Below are 21,320 nucleotides of genomic sequence, written 5' to 3'. Positions count from 1 at the left end.
AGCGTGTAACCAGTTTTAGCCTTTTTCCTATAAAAATCTGATGGGCAAGTCAAAATAGTTTTTCGTGCTGTTAACATCATGTCACAAATGCTGTCTTTTAGAGTGCTTTTTGAGCTTGGAACATTCTTTCAGAACAAAAGTATGAAATAAACACACTCACTGTTTGTGCAGCCAGCGAAATGCATTGCATTCCTATTGGTTTGACTGTTTCATTTATTTAACACATCAGTGATGAACGAAGTTTCTCAAAAGACATACGTCACATCCTCCTCTAGATGTCATTCATCATTTGCCAGGCTAGATACAAACAATATACCTCAGATTCACCATTACCCTTTAGCATAGATATTTCTGTCAGATTTAACATTTACAATCCTGTCTATTTAAAATTAATACCTCCTCTTTCTTCTCTCTAACTGCCTACAGGCCTCCGGAGTTGATGTACAAGTATGGAAACCTCAGTGAAGGAGCCTGCAAACCTGGCTATGCAGCTGCCAAAATGAGTGCTATCTATCCAAAGTATGAACAGATTCCTTTATTAACGTAAATGCAGAGGGTTCAACAATAAGCCCCACCGCCTTACAAACTGAAACATTTTGGTTTTGCTAAGATTTAGTAGGTGAAGTTGAATTTGTTAGAATAAACGTAAATGTTTTCTCCATCACAAAAAAAGTATAAAAATAAAACAAATCATTTATCAAAATGGTGAATGCTACCAAAGAAAACCATTCTTATTGTTGAGTCCTGATACTTGCTTTGAGGTCTACTGGAGTTTAACATGAATTGGTTCACTGCAAGATGTGGATGTATTTTGAGAAAAGCTATTTCATATTTCAAAGGAAGGATATTTGAAGATGGCAGATGGGATGGAAGCTCGGTTGGAAGAATACAAAGAGGCTTTGACTGAATCTTGTGTCTTTTTATTTTCATCTGTTCAGCTTTTTTAAACCTGCTTTTGTCCTGCAAGGCTTTGCGATATTGAGCTCTGTCACCTACAGATTGAAGTACAAACTCTGTGAATTGACAGCCGCTTTAAAGATTTACTGCTTTAGCTCTGATTTACCAAGTTCCTCATGTGTTCCCCTCCTTGGTTTCGCCCATTGCCATTTAAGAGACACTATGTCTCTTCTCAGCTACGAAACCCCTGAGGCCAGTCTCATAATATCTCTGACTGAACAGAAAGCTGCTTCTCTGATCCTTTAAGTCCTTGTTAATTTGTGACCTACCACAACAAACAACCACTTCCGCATACTCGCCAGCTCCACAATGCGCCTGTTGTAACTCTTTTTGGATGTGGACAGTGATTCTGTCTTTGTGGCTGAGAGGAGAAAGCCCTGTAAAGCAGCCACTGTAGAGGATCCAATGAGTCAACTTCTTCAGTTAGACTAAATCCTCAGAATGCTCTGTGACCCTCAATGATGCCACACAACACTCATCGACCCTAGGTGACGTCACAGGCTTTTGATGGAACTTTCCATCTTCGTTGGCATCCGTATTCCATTGTTCCCTCATCTTTAGGATAATTCTTCGGCTGGCTATTGTTAGCTTAAGTAATTTTTCCACTGCAGCATGCCCGGCGATGATAAACATTAAGCATCACGGTTTGGTTTGCTCATGGATATTTCTCTCATCGCCATAAGATTGTTTAGAAATAGCTTTTCCACCAATCAAGCAAGATTATTTTGGAAAGGATTTGCGCAGCTATCACAAAGCAGCAACTATCAAACAATAGCAACAGCAATATGTAGTCCAAGTCAGATGATTGCCCTGGATTGGTTTAAACAAAAATATTAATTTCATGAAAACAAATTTTTTAAAGAAGAGAGAAAAAAGACGTTTTGACAACTGTCAAAATGACAAATTCACATTGCAGAAGATGTAGATTTGGTGTGTTCTTATCTCTCTACAATCAGCACAAGCATCGAAAGACCCATAAAGAAGAGCGCTGACTGAATTGGGGCCTGAAACTTTTTAACAGGTCCCCAATTAACGGCACATGTGTTAACAGTGTCTACAATGTGCCTCTAATTAACATGTGTGATGGATCAAGGTTCTCAGGGACTTTGTTTATCTTTTGGGGTCAAAAGGCACCTCTGCCACATTATTACAACACAAATATTTAAGCTTTTTTTGTTGTGTGATAAATTATTTATAATGATGTTTAGGATACATTGATTCAGTGTAGATAATTCCAGAATCATGAACTAAATAACACTTGAAACATTTCATGTAATTTTGAATGTATAAAACAGAGATAGATATTGTACCTGCTATAGGAATGTGAAAATTGCAGTCAGTGATTTATTGCAGTAAGTTTTAGTTTGTTTACATTAGTTTCAATGTAGAACAAATTATCAATTCATTTATAATTATAATTAAAAATGTTCTGTTGTTCTTTAATTTGTGTTCAGTGATAATACAATAATGTGAATTCATAAAACTATACTCACCCTCATGTCATTCCTAACCCCTCTTTCAACTTCAGAACACAAAATAAAATGTTTTTGATGAAGTCAAGAGCTTTCTGACCTTGTATAGACAGCAATGCAACTGACATGTTCAAGGCACAGAAAGGTAGTAAGGACATAGTAGTTCAACCGTAATGTTATGAAGCTATGAGAATACTCTTTGTGCACAAAGAAAACAAAAATAATGAATTTATTTAACAATTTCTTCTCCTCCATGTCAGTCTTCAACACGTATTCATGAGGGTACCACAACAAATATGTGTGGTGCTGCTGACACAGGAGCCGGCATTCTGATGTGGAACCTGGATGTGCTGCGCCTTGTTTTCAATCGGAGGAATGTACATGCCTGTATCGTGGTACTTTTATGAACGTGTTGAAGACCAACACAGAGGAGAAGTAGTTGTTATATAAAGTTGTTACGTAAAGTTGCCATGTGGCTTCATAACATTACAGTTGAACTACTGATGTAACGTGGACTATTTTAGCAATGTCCTTACTACCTTTCTCAGCCTTGAATGTGTCAGTTGCTGTCTATATAGGGTCAAGCGCTCAGATTTAATAAAAAATATCTCAGTTTGTGTTCCAAAGATGAACGAAGGTCTTACGGCATGAGGGTGAGTAATTATAAGAGAAGGCTACTTCCAGAACAGTGTACTCACCCCCTTGTCATCCAAGATGTTCGTGTCTTTCTTTTTTTTAGTCGTAAAGAAATTGTTTTTTGAGGAAAACCTTTCATTTTCTCCATATAATGGTCTGCTATGGTGCTCTGAGTTTGAACTTCCAAAATGCAGTTTAAATGCGGCTTCAAACGATCCAAACTGCGGTTGTAAATGATACCAACCGAGGAAAAAGGGTCTTATCTAGCGAAATGATCGTTTTTTTTTTTTTTTGTACTTTTTTTACTTTTTTAATTACTTTTTAAATCTCAAACGCTCATCTTTTCTTGCTGTCCCTGAACTCCTGTGTATTCTGACTCAAGACAGTTAGGGTATCTTGAAAAACTCCAATCATATTTTCTCCCTCAACTTCAAAAATCATTTCAAAATCATCCTACATCGCTGCAGAAGTACTGACCCAGTCTCTGCAAAGTGAACATGCAAAGATGATCAAACACCCTTAACAAAAATGGTAAAACAGCGATATAGGACGATTTTGAAGTTGAGGGAAAACATGAGATGGGAGTTTTTCTATATACCTTAACTGTCATGAACCGGAACGAAGACAAGTGTTTGACATAAAAAAGTATATAAATTGTATTATTTTCATGAAAATAACCGATCGTTTCACTGGATAAGACCCTTCTTCCTCGGCTGTCGTTTACAACTGCATTTGGGATCGATTGAAGCTGCATTTGAACTGCATTTTGGAAGTCCAAACTCAGGGCACCGTATCAGTCCACTATATGGAGAAAAATGCTGAAATGTTTTCCTCAAACAACATAATTTCTTTATGACTGAAGAAAGAAAGACATGAACATCTTGGATGACAAGGGGGTGAGTACATTATCTGTAAATCTTTGTCCTGGAAGTCTTCTTTAATGACAGAAATTTAATTTTGGGGTGAGCTATGAAATCCCCATGAAATCAAAATTTATTTATTTTTTTTAGCTTTGAATATGAATATGTTAGTATTACTTTGAATATGTTAGCCTGTAAGCTAGTGTGCTCCAAAACAATGTCAAAGTTTGCATTTAGAAGCTATAAGCATTCAAAACTAATAGTCTCTAATAGTCTCTCTCGGCAATATGGATCAACGGTTTTGATGACATCACCCTGCACTTCAGTTTCTCATCAAACGTTCTGTCCAATCAAATGCTGTCTAGAATCCGAAAGGTCCCACACCCTACGCTATAAATAGATGCTAAAACTGTGGCTAAAAATCAATCACTTGTTCACAGAATTTGTATTTTGTGTATGGTAAATGGCACGTAGTGCCAGACAGTGTAAATATGCTTTCCGTTGGGGAGACTGAAATCTGTTTTTGCGTTGTCACAGGAACCGCCACAGCGTGCGCACACCCTGCTCTGTTAGAGAGAGATGAGAGGCTCTGGCACTGCTGTGATATAAACAAAATGCTATTGGCTATTTAAGAAAGGGGGCGGGGCCGCTGGATATGTCTTCCTGTTTCAGTTGAAATTACGTCAACACAGAATAACACTGCGTGTTTCAAAGCACTTCAGTGGACCTTTAAGACTTTTACAGTGTCACATAGTATAATTGTACTTTTATCCGTGAATTTTCATAGTAAATAATTTCATTGGATAGACAAATACGGATTTGAAAGTTTAATGTTCAAAACTATGATGGTCCTATTAATCAATGTCCACTTGGCATTTCCATCACTCCTCTCACCCTTTAGGAGTTACATTTTATTTGGGGATCCCTGCAAGCGTAGGAAAACACCTGAAGGCATGTGAATCCGACCCTCTGTTAGTTCATCCCTGGAATCGACTTTATTTTCAACACCTTCACTCCTTTCCCAAAACTGTTTGTATTGGACTCTTAAATCAAATGTCTTGGTTGAACTTGAGCGGGCGGTTATGAAAATACAGCCCCCAGTGAGAGATAGCCATGAGGAAATGAGCACAATGTGCACAGGCCTCCTGTTCAGGACCCTTTATGACAAGCAGACGCCTGTCTGTCTTTAGGCCTGAAGCTCTCACCCAGTTATTTATAATGTGAGTTATTCCGCACCCCACAAGCCACAAGTTAATTAATCACAGTTTGTTTTGGCAAGGTCTTGCTTTATCTGCTTTTATCAGGTGATATAAAGAGAGGAATCCGATGAAAATTTTTTTTTTTTTTTTTTTTTTTTTCCTTTCTTCTTGACGTTGTCGGATATCCCCTGGCCTTAAGCAATTAGTACATGAAATAGACACACTTTTATCAGAGTGTGTTAAACAGTTGCCAATAGCGATGCCATTCGTTTCCTAAACTTATTTCCTGCCGCTGCTCTTTGACATTTTCTTCAATTGACATCATCTTTGTCCTCACTTTCCCCACATATCGGACTTTGTTGTAGATTTAGGTGGTTTAAAAGCAACCATTACTAAAAAGGCTGCCACTCTATGCTTTGGAAAGGATTGTTGGGAAATGGGTTCTCCTGCTTTTTTCCCCCAAAAAGCAGGACCTGTATTTTAAATGACCCATGTGTTCTCTTTACTGACCCATGATTAGTCTACGTTTTTTTAAGGGAGCCTAATTTTTTTCAAACCCTCTGTACCTCTCGACAAGCTCTCCTTGTTAGTCTTTCCCTACCCCAAACCAATCTACTGCAATTTTCTAACTTGATCGTAAAAGACCTAAGAAAGAAGAAAAAAAAAACTAAAAAATGATCCAATATCCTCATGTTTGTGAATGAAAAATGAGCCTGTTGAGTTGGGAGGGTCATAAAAACAGACATTCATGGTGTGGCCACACTTACAGAAGCAGAAGAGAGGCATGTTTGTGGAAAACGCATCTGCTGTCTGAGACTTACTCTGTTCTTATTAAATTGAATCATGAAATGACCCCTGAAAGGGATCTAGTTTTTGAAAAATGTGGCTTCTAAAAGTTCACACTGCCTACCGGCACTTTTGAGCAGCTCAGTGTTCCACTTCCTGGACATTTCCCATTTGTATTGCTTTAAATGTTGTAGAAATGCCCTTTGGTAGCAGGCAGAGTAGATAAGAAATGACAGTGAGGATTTGCGGGTCAGAGGCACAGGCATTCATCGTTGCATTTGCACATCTAGCCTGAAGAGAGGAGTGTGCTGGGAAATGGCCTCCGGGTAGGGTATCCCCTGACTCCTCTTGAGAAGGGGTGAATGGAGGCCTGGGTTTGTGATTGATTGGTGCTGGTTCAGCCACACTGTTTTAAACTTTAACCACAGGTCAAAGCAGAGACGAAATGAGTCCTCTTACAGACAAAAGCCCCTTTTGACTCCCCACCTCCTGATGTCCGGGAAGTGAATGTGTTGTTTGGCTATATGTTATTAGCCCTTTGATATGAAATTGACATGTTGATATGAAGATGCTTTGGTACTGTGCAAAATTTGCTAAATGAAAAATATCATTTTAAAGATATTGTAGATAAACAGTACAGTTATTGATTTGAATGTTAGTTGTTCTTGGTAGTATTCATTATATTATGTTTATCATTCTTTCACAGGTTTAAAAAGCCAGCTTCCATGTTTCTGGACCGAAACTTTAAGCGGCTTGCAAAAGTTACAAACTATTTACCTCCATTTGGATTCAAAACACAAGGTATGTATTCATTTTAGCTTTAATTTTTCACAGACTTTGCCCCTTAAAAAGGGGTCATCGGAAGGTGATATGATTCGTCTTAATGAGAAGTCTCATAACATACTTTGGTTAAAATTTCTCAGTGGTAGTGTTAAAAAAAACACCCTTTTTCAGTCATGTATTCATATAGAGACAAAAAAAAAAAACCAGGAAAATATGACCACGCCCACAAGCCACGTCATTAAAAATATATATTTTAGCACATTACAAAATATATCTTATATTATAATAATACACACAATTGTCCTGTAAAAAAGCAGCATTTAATAATCATGATAACATTATAATATGTTATAATAAAGTATTAATTGTATTATTATTATTATTATTAAAGTACCTGCCAAAAGTTTGAAAACATTACAATTATTAATGATTTTGAAATAAAATGTCTTGTGCTCGTCAAGGCTTAATTTATTTGATTAAAAAACTGCAATATTGTGAAAATATTATTACAAATAAAAATGTTAACATTGATAATGATGAGAAGTTTTTTGAGCAGCAAATTACCATATTTGAATGATTTCTGAAGGATTATGTGACACTGAACTTCTCTTTGTAAACAACAAGAGATTTATAACCATTTCTAATGACGAATGTTGCAATCCCGAATTTTATGACAGCACTAAGCAATCTCAAATTCTCACCACCATTCATAAAAGGTGACCAGGTCAAGTAACACGTTTCAGCACTGGTTCTACTCTCATTTGCCGTTTTAAATAATATGAGCGCTTTTAACTGTCCTGCAGATAACGCTTCTGTGGGGTGACGAGCAGTACTGTTTACTTGAGCTGCAAAACTTGATAACTAGCGCATTATTAGGAAAGGCGATTTGCAAAGATGCATAAAAAAACCCTTATACTCACCTCTGCTGTGGGTGAAGCTGGATCACAAAGACGCATGTATGTAAATCGGGAATTGGCACATTTCCTTCAAAAACGAAAGTAACGTTAATCCTCTGTCTCTTTAGCAGCTCAGATGTCGGGAGTAAATGATGACTGCTTTGATCATTATTACATCCAACAACAGAACACATCAATTGCTCAGTCTGAGACATTCTTGTCTTCTCCTGCACCGGAGTCGGCAAAATGGCGGTCGGACTGTTACAGCTCAGTCAGGGTGGATCTGTCAGTCAGTGAGATGGCCGTGTCAAACAACTATTGTGGGAGTGGCCTTGGTCGGTGTGATGCAGACAAGATGCTTAGATTGGCTTGATTTGAAAAAGCGGATATTACTTATAAAGATTAAAAAAATACCACTGGGTAGATTTTTATAATTATAGGGTGGTTGTGTACACACACACAATTTTTATTGTGTGTGTGTATATGGGCAATTTAGTCATACTGGATGCGTCACATTTGCATTCAAGAGTGACTATGATGTCGCAGTAGTGTGAGAGCAAACCTCTGTAGTGTGTACGTGGCCAAATGCATTGCACAGTATGCAGACATTTATGTACCTTAGTGATGTGGGGCTTTTATTCCATTCACCAGAGAACAAGAACTTCATTCTGCTGAGCTTTGTGAATGTATCAAAGAGAATGAGACCTTTGGAAAAGACCTGTAGATAAGGCAACGGTTTCTTGAAACCAATTGGTTGTTAATGTAATCCACCGTTGTCTGTTTGAAGCCTTTTTTTTCCCCCTCCATCTCAAAAAAAAAAAAAGATGATTACATCTTAGATTTCAGCACATTCTATAATTTTCCAGCACTTGAGGGCAGCGGGCACATAAGGGTACCTTGAATGTAACCTTTGTGTTCAGTTAAGGGCTGCCGTGTTCACACACATGAAGACTTTCAAAAGAGCAGGTCCCATGTTTACATTACACCTGGTTTTTGTTTGCTGCATGGATCGTGAGCCTAGCGTGACTTCACTTTTAACTTTATTCATTTGGAGAGGTTGATACGTGTGGTTTTTGAATAGAGCTTGACAAAGGTTCTCAAGTTGTGGGCCAGAGAGGCATAAAAATAGATAGATAGTCTCATTTCTGCATTACCAATTCCAATATAAGCAATCCCTGTGGCCACCTACAACTTTGTGATTTCTGCTCTTGATTACGTCGCCTTCAGTGAAAAACATTCAGGCAAAGCATTGCAGATGGTTGCGTGGACTGTAGGGTAATCCCAACAACCTTTACAGGGCGGGAGAACTAAATACCTCAAAGGAGAATAAACCATTAGGGCTGTTTTGACTGTAAGTTTGGCCTTTTAAATGCCGTACAGTATTAAGTAGCCTCTTAAACGTCTCCAGTGACTCAGGATGAAGTGTCACTCTCAGCTACTTTGGTGAAGCTCCTCTAATACTCACAATGAATTATGTTGAAATAGTTTATGAGTGTATTTGATTGTTTTTTAAACAAAAAAGCTTTTTGACAAACATTACACGAAGGAAATGTGTCATTACGTGACTTGTGCACTCAAAAGTCACGCGCCATATGGTTTCGTGATATAGCCTTCGTATAGCTTTATTTCGAAGCGTGATTTCTCCTTGCCAAAACAGTGTATGTTAAAGATGAGGGGCTCGTTTGTTTAAACTGCCAAGAGTGATACTTGGCCGAAATGTTTATGCCGTTTATCTTACAACAATTTGAACCTATTGCTCTTCCCATTTCTTTGCGAAACCGTGAGTTACATATATTATTTTCGTTTCTTATTCCAGTGTGGTCCCGCCACTGTTTATGCAGCCTGTGGTGATGCTTGATGTGAGCCGTCAGCGCTTTGTCCAAACAATGACGGCTACTCCCTTATGCTTTTTAATCATTAAGGTTAGAGTTTAGGGTCAATACGGATTTCAAGCTCTTACATTATCTTTTGCGTTACACCAACTGTTGCGTTTATGGAGGGCAAATCAATTTACAGAAGGTTCTCACATGCGCTATTGTTAAAATCACAACCATTCGCTTCAAACCGCAGGACTACGTCGGTACATCCTATTATGTTTGCCTCTCAATAACATAGTGTCTATGCCAATAAAAAAGATAATCTCACATGTGAGCTCTTTGTTGTCAGAAACAGTAATGGTAGTCATTAGGGTAGATGCTTTCAAACCACCGGATGAGGAAAAAAAGAAAGAATCATGTACAGATGTAGATTTGGCGCCTCGCACGTACTGCAAAGTGCCTAGCAGACCTCCCAAAGTGTTTCCCTCCATGTTATGCCTATGTTCATTGGAATATAGTTAGAGTCAAAAAGGTATGATGGGAAAATGGGCAGGGCTGTACACATTTGTCCTCATTGAATTAGCTCTTTTCCAAACTGTTTGCCTGTCTTTGGACTTTTATAGTATGCATACTGATGCTTTTAGGCAACACAATGGGTCACACTTATGCACCCTTACTAGGAAATCCGGTGTCTTCACTGATATCGGGTGACATAATGTGTGGCAGCCATGGGTATGGGAGGAATGATTGCTATGACCAAACAGCTCTGTGAATTTACTGAGAGCGTTGGAGAGCATTAATTGAAGTCTTTGGCACAGGAATTTTACTTGTTTGCAAATGACATTCCAATTTTACAGACTGTTTTTTTCAAAGTGTCAGTAACCTATTTTCAGTTGCTAATACAACTTCCAGGAGTGAATAACACAATCACGCTCCTGCATCAGACCACCAGCAGTGTAGATGATTGATGGAGAAAATCATTTGAATCAGATCAGAGCCATAACCATCTAGAGGTGTTTTTGTTTCATCCCTTTGTTCTTTATTGTTCCCTCTACAGAAAGAATCATAGATTCAATATTAACTGCCACAAAGAATTTTGGACTGGGTCCAGATGTAGATAGGTAAGACTTTTGAAATGCTTCACTACAAATTAATTTGCATACCTTTATGCCATGTCCTAACCAGCTGTGATGCCATAAAAGCTGTCTCTTCTGAGTTCTGTTCATTTTTATATAACATACAAAAGTTTCGGTTTGTTACGTTTATTTATTTAGAAACCTGTTCTATCAAGGCTATATTTATTTGATCACTAATAGTGTAACAGTAATATTGTGATGTAATATTTTACAATGTAAAATAACAGATTTCTATTTTAATATGTTAATGTCATTTATTTCTATAATGACATTTTTTAAAGTGCCCCTATTATGGCTTTGGTTTCGTTTTAAAAATGACTTAAATAATTCAGAGTTGACTCTCACAATAACTTTATAGTCTGTGCACTTTCAGATTTAAAAATTTGCAGTTTTCATTCACTTAGAGCTGTGTTACACACTGCATGGAAGGTAATTTTTAGAAATCCATTATAAGGGCACTTTAATAATTTAAATGTTGAGAACAGTTTTGCTGCTTCATATTTTTGTGGAAACTGTGATGTTTTTCAGGATTCTTCAATTAATAGAAAATTCACAAAAACTGCATTTATTGAAATAGCAATCTAACCATGTAGGTCCCTGTTTCTTTTTGCATTTACTTAATGCTGTGGCCTAACAATAAGATTTTCACGTTTCACCAGAGACAATGTGACAAATAAGAAATACATTTAGTTAAATACATTTTTTTTTTAACCTGACCTGACTGTCCAATATTGGAATATGGTTGTAAAGATGTATGCATTTTTTTTTTTTTTTTTTTTTGTAAGTAATACCCTCTGTCTTCTCATATGTTCTTTTTGCAGTTTGAGTTGTAAAAGATGTATAGTAGTAGGTAATGGTGGTATCCTTAGCAACAAGTCTTTAGGATCCCACATTGATGAATATGACGTTGTGATAAGGTGAGTGTCCCCAAAGTCACCTTGTTCTTCTTTTGTAATGACCAAATCAGTCAACTGAACAAACAGAAGAAATTCAGACACAAATGTAGCTGATTTTCAGTCTTTTTGTTTTTTAGACTCAACGAGGCCCCAGTGAGTGGTTACACCAGAGATGTAGGTACTAAAACAACCCTAAGAATAACCTACCCTGAAGGGGCCATCCAGAAGGCTGAACACTATGAGAAAGATTCCCTCTTTGTCTTCTCTGCTTTCAAACCTCTTGACTTTAAATGGTTAAGACATATGGTCTTCAGAGAGAAACTGGTAAGTCTGCAGTAGTATGTGACTATAGTGTCATGTTTCTCTCATTAAAATCTGTTGTTGTTGTTGCTGTTGTTGTTGTTGTTGTTTTTTCTTTTTTGTTTAGGTATCCTTATTCAAATAATTTTGAAGCAGAATGATGCCAGTTGTTTTTATAGGCTCATTTCCAGTTCACCACTGCCTGCTCCTGTGCCAAATTTTTAGAACTTTTTTTTTTTTTTTTAAATCATTCATGAATTTAGAGTAGTATTAATATTGCCCTCTAACAAAACGTATTGCATTTGAATTTTTATGGTTAAAGGATTTTGATTAGGAATAGTTATTGAAGAAAAGGCTTTTATTGTTCAAGGACTCTGTCTCATTTTTAGCAAGTGGTAAAACATTCTCCTTCCAGGTTTGACTGACATCTAGTGAATTAGCCTCTTAATCAGACGGGTCGGCCCGTCTGAATGAGCTCTCTCTTATCTCTCACAGTTTTAATGACTCTGCCTCCATCCCATTTCTTATCACACAAAGAGCAAGCATAAGCACTCTGTTCTCCTCAGAAGTCGGCTGACTTGGCTAGTCAAGGACGTTTTTTTTTCTTTTCCTGTCGTATGTCATGTAATCGTGGTCAAGGCGTTTGGTCAGCGTGTGTGGCTTCTGGCATGATCTTCCTTTTCAAATATACTTGTCTTCCTCAGCTGCACACCTGCTTGTTTTCCCCCGTTGTCAAGTGGGAATCTGGTGGCAACGTGCCTCAGGGGTTCCCGGCCAGCACAGCTGCTGGGCTTTCAGGGGACCAGTGCTGGATATTTTTACAGGGTGACATTTGTCAATGTGCAAGAGACTCGGCAGAGGAAGAAAAATAGAGAGCTATTTGATTACCCCCCTCTCCTCTGGCCCCTGAAAAGAGCCAGTTTGTCTGAACATCTGATCGTAACAAGCTGGACAGTGGAAAGTGCTCAGATAATTGATCTGCCCTCTGGCTTCTGATACATTGGCTTTGATCTCATGGAAGGAAGAATTTCCTTCACCAAATGAGAGGTCAAGAAAGCTCCAATGTGTCTGCCATAATGTTAGAAAGAGGATGATGACTGATGAAAACCACAGTATTAGGTAACAAAATAGCCGTTTTGTATCAGAAAGAGGAAAACTGAACATTCATGCTATACTGGAATCTAATAGGTAGGTTCTTGGTTGTAAATAATGGTTGTAAATGGGAAATGTTTAGACATCCAAGTTAATGGATGAATATTCCAGATACTTGACATAGCTACTTGCTAATAAAAAAAGATAAGCATGACTGACTACTGGTCATATTCATTTTTGTTATGTAACTCATGCCACACTTTTTGCGCCTACGTTCACACCAAAAAAATGTTACACTACACTAGCTACTCTACATGCACATGTAGTATTCTTAACCAACATACTGTGGAAGTTTGGGAACCCCTTGCAGAGTCTGTGAAAATGTAAATAATTTTTTCTCAGTTCAGTTCATGGATCTTTCTCATATGATGGTTGTTCATGAATCCCTTGTATGTTCTGAACAGTTAAACTGAGCACTGTTCTTCAGAAAAATCCTCCAGGTCATGCAGATTCTTCAGTTTTTCAGCATCTTTTGCATATTCAAACCCTTTCCAACAAGTGACTGTGTGATTCTGAGATCCATCTTTTCAGGCTGACGGCAATTGAGGGACTCAAACACAACCATTAAAAAAGGTTCAAACATTCACTGATGCTCCAGAAGGAAACGCAATGCATTAAGAGTCGAGGGGTGAAAAGTTTTTGAATTTGAAGATCAAGGTAAATTGTACTTAATTTGTCTCTCGGGAAACATGCAAGTATCTTCTGTTGTCTCTGAAGGGCAGTACTAAATGGAAAATATATATAGATTTCAACAAAATAAGAAAATTTGGACATCTTCATCCTCTTCAAAAGTTTACACCCCCTGGCTCTTAATGCATCGTGTTTCCTTCTGGAGCATCAGTGAATGTTTGAACCTTTTTTAATAGTTGTAGACACCCGTGTCTTTTTGTAGAAAGAGCAATCACACTAGTACATTTACATGAACAATAAAAAAGGCGAAACCAAAAAAAACTCTTAGTCTTATGATGAAGGAGGGACTCGAGCCATATCTAGAAACTGAATATCACAGAGACCACCCAGAATACCTTAGCGACCACATAGCAATTCACATAAACCACTAAGAGCACCTTAGCAACCGCATAAAAACTCCTGGCAGCGATTTTTGTTCAGACAAGCAGCACTCCGATTTTCTTCAGAAAATGTAAAAATGCAGTTCCTGATTGTTTTTCTTCCTCCGGCAGACAGCCACAGCTGTAAAAGATGTTTATATCTGGCTAGTCTATGTGACCTCCCGTGTATGTATTAAGTTGTAAGAGTATCATGTTTAAAGTGGCTTTTAACCGATTGTCACTTGACAAATGAAGCCTATCACTATTGTGAATTCTTACGGATGAAAAACGACTGACTTATATTCTTCTCGCTTGATCAACGTCAGGCTTCGAGAGCCCCTTGCATTCCCTCGCTCCCTTCTCAAACAGTTTAACTTTGGTTTTGTTTATTTTTAACTGGCAAGTCAAAGGGATGGTGTTTTAGGGCCCAATGAAAATCTGACTAAGCGTTTATCTAGTTTGTGCACTCTATACGTACCACAGATGTTTCTTTGAGTAATTTGAGTAATCTCTAAACAATAACAAGCATTTGTTGCCAGACTTAATCACACATAATCTTATCAAACACTGTGTCCCTAACAACAGTATACAGTTCATCTCATGTTTGAAAACAAATACATTCCCTACAGTCCGCTTCCAAGTCTTATTTAGATCTTATGACATATCTTCGAAAATATCATTGATGCAGTCAAACTCCTGTTGAGTGACTTGTGGAGAAGTTGCTGCTGCTTTGCCAAAATACAAATGCGACCCTTTAATGGGAGAAACCTGGTGGTGAAATGGAAAACACTTTGTTTTGCAAGCGGTGACAGCGAATGAGATCCATTGTGTGGTGACATCTTTCATTTGGAGATGAACGCATAAAAGCATGTGCGACTGTGTGGGCAGTTGGCTTTAGAAAGGCACGTAGCTTTAGACGTCAGTGTAATCCTCAACTAGCACTGACTCCTCGCTCTCTTCATCTCAAACAGTCACACTGATGTAACTTTGAACAGTGGCTGCTTGCCGCTTTGAAGTATTTTTCTCTCAGCTGCTCTTTTGTATGCTGTGGATGCTCATGGGTGGAAGGAACGCCAGCCTTTTCAGTTTGTATTGACAGAACAGTAGACGGATGCGTTCCCAGCATTAAAGAGCCGTACTAGGGTTCACCTAAACATGAGACTTGAGTGCTCTCACAAATACACACTGGAATGCAGCCAAATGTCAAATTATTACATTGTGATTATGAAGGACTATGAAAAGATTATGAAGAAAAACTTTTTTTTTCTTTGTGGAACAAGAAGCATGTGATGAATCTTTAACATTACATGATGTTAAATTTCAGTGCTGCAGGGTTTATGTATTTTTATAGGCCAAAATCCAGAAACAAGTTAGCATTTTAGCACGTCCAGTTCCATTTTAAAATCAATACACCAAACTCATCTACTCACTTTCACAGCCTCATTGTGTTTTTACATACTCTGGCCAACTATTCCATCTCAAACGTCACAGGATTTTTTTTATTTGATTTTTTTTTTTTTTTTTTTTTTTTTTTAATGAAGGCTGAAAGAGTCATTAAAGGCTTAAAGGGAACCTGTAATATTGGTTTTGGGTGTCCCCAGAATGTGACTGATGTTTCAGGTTCAAAAGACTCATATCATTTATTATAACATGTGGAAAATGTAATTTCTGTGGTGTGTCTAAAAAAAAAGAGCTGTTTTGGTGCGTATCACTTTAAATGCAAATGCATTTTCCTGCCCCATCTTCAGAAGAGGGTGTAGCATATACATACCTGCTTTGCATACCTCCAGTAATAAACAGTCAGTAGAAGCAACATGACTGAGAGCGAGAGAACTGGTGTTACATAGCCGTACATATGTGAAGTCAAACACACCAAAAGTGGGCTGAAACAGCGCAATGTTACTGAGCTCGCGCCGTGCTGACCTGTCATTGCCCTAGCTCAATGGACTGAGCCGCGCAACCGACTCAGCAGCACAGGGAAGATGTTTGCTAGTGACACCAAATAGACAGCGCGATGATGATCAATTTAAATACTTTGATAGTGTATGCACACAAATACAGTTAAAACGTCAGCTAAGCACTAAAATGACGTGTGATACAAAGCAGTCTAGTATAAAATGATTTTCGCAGACATTAGCATATTTAGGCAGATTTTGAGGCACATTATTTTCAGAAATAAAAGTAATCCACTGCGTCCTCAGTGGTTCAGATGTTGGGAGAAAATTATTCTTATGTTGAGTCGTACATCCAAACAGAACGTCAGCATTGCTTACGAGACATTGCTGACGTTACAGCTGCTTAAGCGTGGAGAAAATTGGGTACAGCGTACAACCAAAGACACCCCACTAAAGGCGGAAGCTATGGCACTGCAGGACTGTCAGTCCGCAGCCGTGGGCAGGGCCTAAACAATGTGATGTCACACTGCTTTAAGAATTAAAACCGCATGCCTGATGATGATGGTTTGGTTTAATGGGGATTAAAAAATAAGTAGTTGGTGGATTTTTATCATTGTAGGATGGTTGTGTTTGCACAATGCCAACACACATTTATGTCCAAACACCATATAAAAAAAATTGGATTTTGCATAATAGGTGCCCTTTAATGTTGGGAACGTTGAAGTTATGCGACCGTGGTGTAAGTAGTCTACAGTCAGCTTTTCACTTCTGTCAGTTGTTTAGACTTCAAAATTCATAAGTTGTGCTCATTTGTGAAGATAATGATGAATGAAACATGTAAAGATATAAACTTCTGTTAGTCACAGAGCTTATTTTCTGCAATAATAGAAAAAGCACTTTTGTTTTATTCTATTTTTCTTATAATATTTCATGTTCTGGAAGATTCCTTTCACACTAACCACTCAACTCAACTCAAATTTGTGAAAACTTCAGGATTCTTCAGAAACATGTCACGCGCTTCTCTTGATTTCACCTATTTTAGTCATTCAAAATGGATTAACGCCTTAGAGGTCACTCATGTAAAAACATATGAAGGACCCTTGTTTGAGAATAGGCAAAGAGTTAGCAGTCATGTGCGATAAGAGCATACTGAATTAAAGAGTCTTGGAGGTCGCTCTGGAGCATGTGGCTCCCACGATAATTATTTTCATTCAGAATACCATTGACTAGGTAATCCTCTGGCTTCTGTCTGAATGTATTTACCCATCACTTCCTTCTCCCATATGTCTTAATCCCTTATTATTTCAGCCTTACATGGTAAGAGTGAGGCAAGAGTGTGTCACTTATCAGACACTCCTTCAGGCTCCTGCTGTTGGCATTTAGTAAAGGTGCTTTCCGTGTGTTAACGTGTTGCACAGCATTGGCTTTTGTATTTGTTATATTTTGTGGTTTAGTCTGTAGTAGTTTTATTTGTATGCCAAAATGCAGCTCCTGAAGTACACACTGTTGTGTGCATGACTTTATCTCTGTGGATGCCTGTGAAAAGCGTGCCTTTGTTTACTCAAGAAAACTTCTGGAAAGGTGACTCATGGCACATTTGCGAAATCTTAAAGGCATAGTTCACCCAAAAATGTAGTTGGGGAATTCAAAAGCAGTCGATCTGTTCAGTATAATGAATTGAACACAGCAGTATCACTAATAGTAACTAATAATAGTAATAGTAGTATTTGTTTGCCATATTCCAAGTCTTCTGAAGCCATACGATAGCTTTGTGGGAAAAACAGACAGAAATTTGTTGCTATTACTTAAAATTTTGGCATTCGCTCTACCTGGCTTTCGTGAGACATATAGCAGTGACTGATTCATGAATGAGTCATTCTTTGCGATGATTCAGTCGATCCAGTTCACAAAACTGCTCTAAATAATTCATTCATTTATTTGAAAGCCCACTAGAAGGAAAGATTATCAGGGGAATAATGATGCATAATGAATAATAATCGGGGAAATAATAATACCTTCTTTTTGAAGGCTGAAACAGGTTTTGTGAAACGTTTCATTATTTGTCAGTTTTCTTTTCTGACTTTTGATTATTGAGAGAGCTCTTTGTAGCTTGATTGAGAGTCAGCATTTTCAAGCCCTTTGTAGTGGTGTTTCTGTAGAAACCTGTCTGTTTTTAGAGTTTGATGCAGGTGTCGTCTCTCCCTTTGACCCAATGGGGCAACAAGCCAAGGGTTGACAAGGGGACATGTGGATGTTTGCCTCTGAACATGCCAACAGCCAGGCTTTCATCCTCCACAGCAGTCTAACAGCCACTTGTGTGTATCTGTTGTACATATGAGGTAGTATAAAGAAAGTGCTAGGTCAAACCTTTAACCAGTTAACTCATGCTTAGGGTAGTCTCCGTCTCAGATGACCACCCACAAACCATCCACAAGCCATTTGCTGACGAACCTTCTGATTGGCTGATTTTATTTTTTCATTTTTATTTTTTTTAGTCTATTCTTTACATCAAGCCATTTTGAGGCCATATCACTGGATTAGCCAAATTTACAGATTAAAAGCATCAAAGTTCTGCCGAGTTTTGTCTATGAAACCAGTACTTATTGCTATTTTGGGGTATATTTAAGATACTTAACCCAATCCTAAATAGCACATCATGATAAAATAAAATTTGATTGTTCAGTTTGCATATCAGTTAGACAGTCTGTTAAGCAGTGAGGTTTTGATCTGATTTCCTTATGCTCAAAGCTTTGGCAACATGAGACTATATATTTAGGGTGACACCTTTCCCTTTAAACACCATATTTGCTTTTTGGTTGCCTTCTACTAACATGCTTTTTTCCAAAACCTGAGTGATGTCAATTGACCCCCATTGTCTTGTTTGCTTCTTTATGAAGTGTGAAGATGCAGATCTCATACACAGGTTGACCCAAGTGAATCTAGAATGCAGAGACCCACGGTTCTTAAGGCAAAGAAAAGTCAGAACGAAGACAAAAAGTCTACAAAAATGAGCAAATAGCTCAGATTCCTGCTAACAAAAGGAGCGTCATCTGAGTATCCTATTGAGTTTGGATTCCTGACCCGGTCAAGAGCAACTGGATTTAGATTTCATGAACCTGACCTGCTCTGGATGAGTGCTTTACGAAATGTGCACATTTCTTCTAGGGCGCTCATAAAGCTTCAGTGCTTTATATACAAACTGAAGTTCATATGAATCATACAGGGCCTGGGGTGTAATGCTTTGCCAGCGCAGGTTTACACTTCTTATCAGGCTTCAGCACTGACTGTGGTGGTATAAATTTGCATGTTGATATGTCACAGCCTAGCTACAGTTGCAAATTTGTCATCTGGCCTGATATGTTTATAGGCATTCAGAGCATGGCAACTAGAGCAGCAGAAACAACATCTGTCTGACAGCGTGCCTGAGCCTCTAGAAGACAGGCTTTGATTGCAGCTTTGTCGGCTAGAGCACACACCATAAAAACAGATCATTTCACTTTAACAGTGTACCTCCCAAGTTTATTGACCTTTTAAATATAAACGTAAAGATAAACAGGAAACTTTTTCAAAATAGCCCGTGTTTTCCTTTGCTCAAAACGTGCGTGCAGTATCTTGAGAGACGGAGAGAAAAGGTTGTGATTATTTTAAGAACAGCTACATTTTTTACATAATACAAAGGAGCCCTTGGCTTTTTTTTTTCTCCTCGTGAGCATCTGTGGAATGGTCTAGTGACAACCTGTTGCCCCTCTGTGACCAGATAAGATTTCCTTGCACATCATTTTTGAAAAGGAACTTCCCGGTTCAGAAGTTTCTCATCAAATCTGACCGTGTCGGATATAAACCTGATCAAAGCAATACGAAAATGTCTAAGTGTATGGATGGCTTTTCTGCATGCCATCTCTCTTTGTTACAGTTTTGCTGGTAAATATTACATTTCTAGGTTTTGTAACTTCTATACTTTACGGCCTAATCTAGGTACTTTCCACGCAATGTTTTAATTAACTAAAACTTAAAAAAAAAAATCAGATAGTTGACAACAAGATTTCTATTTCTAATTTTTTTTTTTTGAAAGTTTGAGGTTTTCATGTAAAACTTTTTTTTCAGTATTATTTCAATTAACTATTTTTGATTTTTTTTTTTTTTTTTTTTTTTTTTTTTTTTTGAAGTGCTAAAATTACAGTATGTATTAGCTTTAAAAAATAAAGCTAAATTTAAAGCAAAAAGAAAAAGAATAAAAAAGCAGAAGCACTTAACAAAATAAGTAAACACTTAAACTGAAGCTAATTCAAAATATTAATAAATACTAGTCATTTTACAATTTTAATACTAAAATAATTCTTCCATGCTGATTGATATACCATCTCAGCAGAGCCCTGAAGATGTCAGTTTTATCCTCTCATTGTGCATTAACTTTTGGCTTGCAAATTGTTTATAATGAAGTTTGGCTTTTATATTTGTTGCCTTTTCTTGCTATCTAAGCCATACATTTGCAAAACATATGGAAGAAATCAGAAGTGTTTACACTGATGTCAAAGGAGAACAAATCAAATACCTTTCACACTGCGTTTCACACTTCACTGCAAATAACATCAACTATTACATACTCCTCCCTGAAACTTGAGCTTTTTAAATGCAAATTTGTCAAGCACTAAATGTTATTTTGTGTTTAAATGTAAATTAAATGTATGTTCCAAGTTTCTGGTCACTCAGGAAAAATGTTTAAATCTCATAAACTTTAAAAGACTACTTACAGTATATAACTTCCATGACTATTTAGGAACCAATGGCACGTTTTTATTTTTCTGCCAAAGATAGGTTTAAAGTTGGCATTAAATGAAAACACTGTCGATTTCATTATTGATCTCATTGTGAACATGATGTTAATATTTGCAAACACTGATCCCAGACTTCTCCAGTCGTTTAGTCAGTTTGAATCTGCCCCTTTCTTGAAATCAACTGCAAGCTTGCGTATAGATCTTCCTGCCACCATTCACACTTTTTTTTTTTTTTTCTTTTTTTTTATGATTAAGTTTATTCAGATGTACACTACCGTTCAAAAGTTTGGGGTCAGTAAGACTTGTAATAGTCTTTAAAGAAGTCTCTTATGCTCATCAAGGCTGCATTTATTTGATTAAAAACATAGAAAAAAACAGTAATATTGCAAAATGTTTTTACAATATAAAATAATGTTTTTTATTTTAACATACTTTAAAATAGAATTTATTCCTGTGATGAAAAGCTGAATTTTTATCAGCTGTTACTCCAGTCTTAAGTGTCACATGATCCTTCAGAAATCATTCTAATATGCAGATTTATTATTAGAATGATCAATGTTGGATAATATCAACAGTTGTGCTGCCAAATATTTTTTGGAACCTGTGTTTTTTTTTTCAGGATTCTTTCATGAATAACAAGTTTAAAAAGTACAGTGTTTATTCAAAATATAAATATTTTATAACAATGTAAATTATTTATTATTAACTTTT

General features: G+C 37.3%; 1 protein-coding gene across 4 annotated transcripts in view; it reads left to right on the top strand.

Moving 5' to 3' along the window:
* The window catches only part of st3gal3b (ST3 beta-galactoside alpha-2,3-sialyltransferase 3b), a 59,074-nt gene that overhangs the window by 23,477 nt on the left and 14,277 nt on the right, over positions 1 to 21,320 (top strand). For all 4 annotated transcript variants that reach the window (XM_051094362.1, XM_051094354.1, XM_051094349.1 and 1 more), the window contains 5 exons: positions 427 to 519; positions 6,617 to 6,711; positions 10,464 to 10,527; positions 11,364 to 11,459; positions 11,576 to 11,762. In XM_051094362.1, coding sequence (XP_050950319.1) covers positions 427 to 519; positions 6,617 to 6,711; positions 10,464 to 10,527; positions 11,364 to 11,459; positions 11,576 to 11,762 — 535 coding nt within the window. The remainder of the gene's footprint in view (positions 1 to 426; positions 520 to 6,616; positions 6,712 to 10,463; positions 10,528 to 11,363; positions 11,460 to 11,575; positions 11,763 to 21,320) is intronic.

This window comes from Labeo rohita, chromosome 2 (assembly GCF_022985175.1).
Source record: "Labeo rohita strain BAU-BD-2019 chromosome 2, IGBB_LRoh.1.0, whole genome shotgun sequence".
Lineage (NCBI taxonomy): Eukaryota > Metazoa > Chordata > Actinopteri > Cypriniformes > Cyprinidae > Labeo > Labeo rohita.
Note: the sequence above shows the minus strand (reverse complement) of the source record. Positions and strands in the feature narration are given on the sequence as shown.